General features: G+C 40.6%; 1 protein-coding gene across 1 annotated transcript in view; it reads left to right on the top strand.

Annotated features, from left to right (window-relative positions):
- LOC138012627 (uncharacterized) overlaps positions 1 to 5000 on the top strand; it is a 20516-nt gene that overhangs the window by 14403 nt on the left and 1113 nt on the right. Inside the window, exons 13-16 of the mRNA XM_068859450.1 lie at positions 1 to 235; positions 2283 to 2439; positions 3622 to 3842; positions 4410 to 4521. The exon at positions 1 to 235 is cut by the window's left edge and continues 140 nt beyond it. Coding sequence (XP_068715551.1) covers positions 1 to 235; positions 2283 to 2439; positions 3622 to 3842; positions 4410 to 4521 — 725 coding nt within the window. The remainder of the gene's footprint in view (positions 236 to 2282; positions 2440 to 3621; positions 3843 to 4409; positions 4522 to 5000) is intronic.

Raw genomic sequence — 5000 nt, 5'->3', positions numbered from 1 at the left:
GTCTACATCCAGCGCCGACATAATGGAGCCAAAGCATGGATCGGTTTGAATGACATTGCTACAGAGGGCTTGTTTACGTGGGTTGATGGAACTCCTTCCACATTTACTTTCTGGGCTCAAAACCAACCTAATGACTTCAATGGAGAGGATTGCGTTCACACACTCGGTGTAAACAATGGATATAAGTGGAATGACGTCGATTGCTCGTCATGTCACCAATATACCTGCAAAAAAGGTACTGAAGACATCTTCTGAATTCAACAGCATTTGCGTCGTGTCGCCTCGTTATTTCAGAGAACAATGATATTTAGCTTTGCCATTGCTTTTGACTTAAATCGAGAAAGACTGCAAACCACATGGAAAGGTTTCATAGAAACCAAAGCACAAATAGAAATAATTGCTCTTATAGTAGTGAAAGAAAATGTTTTAAAAAGTCCAACTTTCTATTTTCTTAGACCTGTATCCACATTATACCCTAAACAATGAAACAAAGTTTGATGAATAATAAAGTGTGAAGACTTTCAATATCTTCGTGTTGAATGCCAAAACGTTCCCATGGAAACAAGTTATTTACCACAAGATTCTTATCACTTGTGAGTTGAGTTGTCCGACCTTGGGTTAGACTGTTCACAGTTCCCTATTTTTCCGTTTGATCGTCGGGATTCGCCATCTTTGTTTTTAAAAGTGAGCGCAAACTGGGGAGAGCGATATAACTACCGAGTGGGTGGGGGAGAGTAACCCCTCCACTCCCCCTACCCACTCGGTAGTTATATCGCTCTCCCCAGTTTGCGCTCGCTTTTAGAAACAAAGATGGCGAATCCCGACGGTCAAATGGAAGAATAGGGAACTGTGAACAGTCTAACCTTGGGTATGTTAGGCTGTTTTCCTCAGTCCCCATCACATTGCATTGTGAAACAACGCGAACCCAAAACGTAACGTGCAAATGATCCGGGTTGAGCGTGCTGACCTTCGACTCAAATACCGCAGCACATGCTACAGACAGATAACACGTGGAAGGCCTTTTTCGAGGTTCAAGAACATTGCGGTTTCTTCCCTCTCAGTAACGAGGACTATATTAACCATTCTCAGTCTGTTGGTGTTACTGCAGTCAACACTGAGAAAATACAGATGATGCTTCGCATGGCTCCTGGAAAAAGTCGTCGACACACAGTGACTCTATCACGATCTCGATTTGGATAAGTGCCCTCATTGTAGTTGGTTTTAAGATGAAAACGATACCAGGTCACAGAGAAAGCGGAAATGATTCCTTACAATAAGGAAATTAATGCACCACTTCTTCTACTACAAAAGACAGTGCCGCATGTAAACTGGACCTATCTCAACTCAACGCAGATGTACCAACTGTAACTGGATGAGTGCATTTGTGTGGATCCTATGGACAACTCAACAATGATGTGAGCTCTTAAGACTCTGGTAAGAGCAAGTATAATGAAAACTGTTCCAGTTTCGTGATAGTAGGTCCGATTTCAACATTTCTGTGTTCCTGTGTCCTGAAAGGGTGCAACGAATTCCTTGAAAAACAGGACTTTTTTAAATTTTCGTTTTAGAAACCGCCATAGAAGTTTGCAGACTTTCTCTTCATCATATTGATACAAAAAGCAGTTAAAACTGGCTAAGCAACTTCGCTTCTCAACATTCACTTAAGTGCCTTTATGCCATTACGTGGAATAGATGAAAAATTTTCTTTCACTTTTCACTGATTTATTTTTGTTTTATGGTCTGGCTGACCTCGGTCCTAAGAACGGAAAAACTCCATTTGTAGAGTCCTTCCCATGTAATCGGTCTCCTTTAAGCCTACTTTTGTGTTAGATTATATTTAACAAATTGAGGTCAGTTTCTCATGCGTCTGTCCTGTTATTGATCATGAATTGTGTCATAACATTATCAAAGTAGCTGTGGATCCACTAGGCAATAGCCAAGTGGATCTGCAGACTACTTTGACAATGTTATGACAAAATTCATGATCAATAACAGGACAGACACGCGAAAAACTGACATCAATTTGTTTTTTACAATAACAAAAAGGCAGAGGGGTCAAAATTAGGTCAAAACACGCGAAGAAAGTGAGACAAAAATGCGAGAAACTTCAATCTGACGTGAGCAATATCGTGTCATTATCGCATAAATTATAAATTTATGTGTCTGTCCGCTTATTGATAATAAAAATTAGCCAATGAATGCGCGAGAATTTTTGCAGTCATTGTAAAATTTAGTGTTGTAGCTACCCAATCGTGTACTGACACTATGTTCTACGTCTCTAGATACAGACGAGTGCAGGTTCCCGTATGTGTGCGATCCACACTCAGATTGTTCTAACTACGTTGGAGGTTTCAGATGCACTTGTCACACCGGTTGGAGAGGACCAGGGGAGCATCCCGTCTGTGCTGATATCAACGAGTGCAGTGAGGGAACACACAAGTAACGTTTCCTATTATTTGATGTTATTTGCTAAATGGATGGTCAGGGGCACAGTGATCTTCAATAAGCCATTTCCCAGTTCATGTCAGCCTCATCTTCAAAGGGAGTCTAAGTGGGCAGTTTTTGTGATGGTTATTAGGTCTAGTTTACATATGGATGAGAACTAATTTTCATGAGAAAACTTTGCACTTAGACTCGCTTTGAAGAGGAGGCTGACGTGAACTCAGAAATGGCCTATTGAGCGATCGCAAATAGTAAATAATGACCTTGGCCAATGACCGTGAACAGACCCAGACAATCAAATTAGCCAGTCATAACACAAAAAGAGCTATGCAGTTGGCGCAAAGCGCGGGAAAATACCCGCAGGCAAGTCTGCTATTGGCTATCCCTGATTTCCCTCTAGTTAGCCTTTAGCGTAAGGCAAGTCCATTAGCAAGTCTTTTCCTAAGAATGTCTATCATATCACAAATAAAACTAAATATAAGAGGCTGAAAGAAAAATAACCTTCGCCTGTGACTGGCTGATTTTAAATCAATCACTTAATTATTCATAGCAATGCGAAACCAAAGCGATTCCCAAAAATAAACTTGACACTCAATGGTCTTACTGAAACGTAATTTAGTTTAGTGCTGTACTTCTGCAGTAATAATTAACATTCGATATATCAATATTGAGACACAATTGCGAGGCTTCCTAGTTAAATTTTTGATACAGGTTCTTTTGAAGTTGTTTTCATTGTTTCATAATTCTCAGCGGAGATAACAATACAAAAGAACATTGGAATTTAACCATAGCATGGAGCGGTCTGGGTACGAGCACTGCTCTCAAGGTTAGATTCTTTTTCAAAAGAAAAATTCATAAAAGGTGGCCTTTTGTTCTTTTTTGTGAAAGGCTTTTTTGGCCCAAAAAGGCCCGGGAATCTTGAAAAGAGAGTTCGAGGGACGAGATGTCTTAAGTAGGGGGATAGCACTGAACTGGTCTGCATAACGCGGTTCCCATCACACTTACCACAGGATTAGCATCAGTAAACTCTCCGCCGGAAACAACTCGGCCGCAGGATAATATGCTGTTCATAGTTCTAGTCAGCGTGAGTACTTCGTTCAGACAGAGAGATCGTTTAGCAACGAAGCTGGTATCCACAGGGCCCCTGAGGAACTGCTAATAATCCGTCTACACTTGCAGATGCCCCAGTCCGTCGGCCAGATGTGTTAATACTCCTGGAAGTTATTACTGTGTTTGCAAAGCAGGATGGAGGAAAGTTTCCGATTACCAGTGTGTTGATATCAACGAATGCTCCACGGGAAGTTACAGCTGTCCGTCCAATTCACGCTGCGTCAACACACAAGGCTCGTATCGTTGCGATTGCAACCGATGTTATTACAAATCTGGACACTACTGCAACCGTAAGTCTCTTATTTCAACTCGTATGACCACTACTCACCCACCAAGCCAAATCATAACTTCAAGCAATGAGGCCTCAATGCTCACAGACTTAAGAAAAATGTAATTTATTTAAGGGCATATAATTAGCTTACTATATTATGCCCTTCTCACTGCCTTCTCCGTTTCTTTTTCTTTAGCAATGAATTTTAATTAATATATTGTGCGTTAACTTGAAATGGAGGGAAAAAAATACAAAAAGTACGAAACACATGCAGCAGGCTTTTTAAGCGAGGGGAATCGAGTTGGACCAAGTCAAAATTCGATTTGCTTTTTTCCTTGATTGGCTGAAAATTTGTCGATTGTATGTGACGTTAGCCGTTCTCAGCCTTCGTGTTCACCATCCACGGTGACAGACCACCCACGCTTTGTGGATTACGAATATAGCTTAATAAAGATTCCGACTGATGCATGACATGATCCTGCTTTTATTTTCTTCACTTCCTGTGGCTCTCTGTTGTGCTCCTGAAGAGCAGACGGTATAGCTTTTGATTAATTATTATATGCTAATTTTGACTGATTTCTTACAGATGACTGTCGTTTAGGAACCCAGTACTATTACACCACCACCTATTATCAGACTACAACTTACTACACAACCTCGTGTGGGTGGCACAGATTATCACGATGCAGGCGTTCAAGGTATGCATCAGTTTGATACGTAACTGCATGATGTCGTTTTAACGGCCTCCAACGAGTCTTAGCAAAAAACCAAATTAAAAACCCCGCTAATAACAACGCGCAGATTCAAACAAAGTGATATTTAAATCCCCAGTGAACACAATAATTGCACCTAAAATAGACCTATCAGTCTTTTTCATGGCTTTTTTCAACAAACACATTGTAAGGCAATGCTTGCTTAAAAAAAACAGTTCTACACCCTCAGCCTTACATTGACGTCAGAAAATCGTTCATCATGACAAAGTAATAGGCTTAGGATGCATCACTATTCAGACAGTTTGATGCTGCTCTTGTTTGAAGTAAGATGAATGCGATTAAAGGGTGTAACTTTAATTCAAGAATGTGATTTCGTTAGTTGCGTTCATAATTCTCCAAACCTGATTGTCAACGTGGTTGCAGTGTGAGCATAAGGTCCCATTGACATGGAGAAAAGTAGTCCA

The sequence above is a fragment of the Montipora foliosa genome, chromosome 8, assembly GCF_036669935.1.
Source record: "Montipora foliosa isolate CH-2021 chromosome 8, ASM3666993v2, whole genome shotgun sequence".
Taxonomy (NCBI): Eukaryota; Metazoa; Cnidaria; class Anthozoa; order Scleractinia; family Acroporidae; genus Montipora; species Montipora foliosa.
This window is presented reverse-complemented; position numbering and strand designations above follow the sequence as displayed.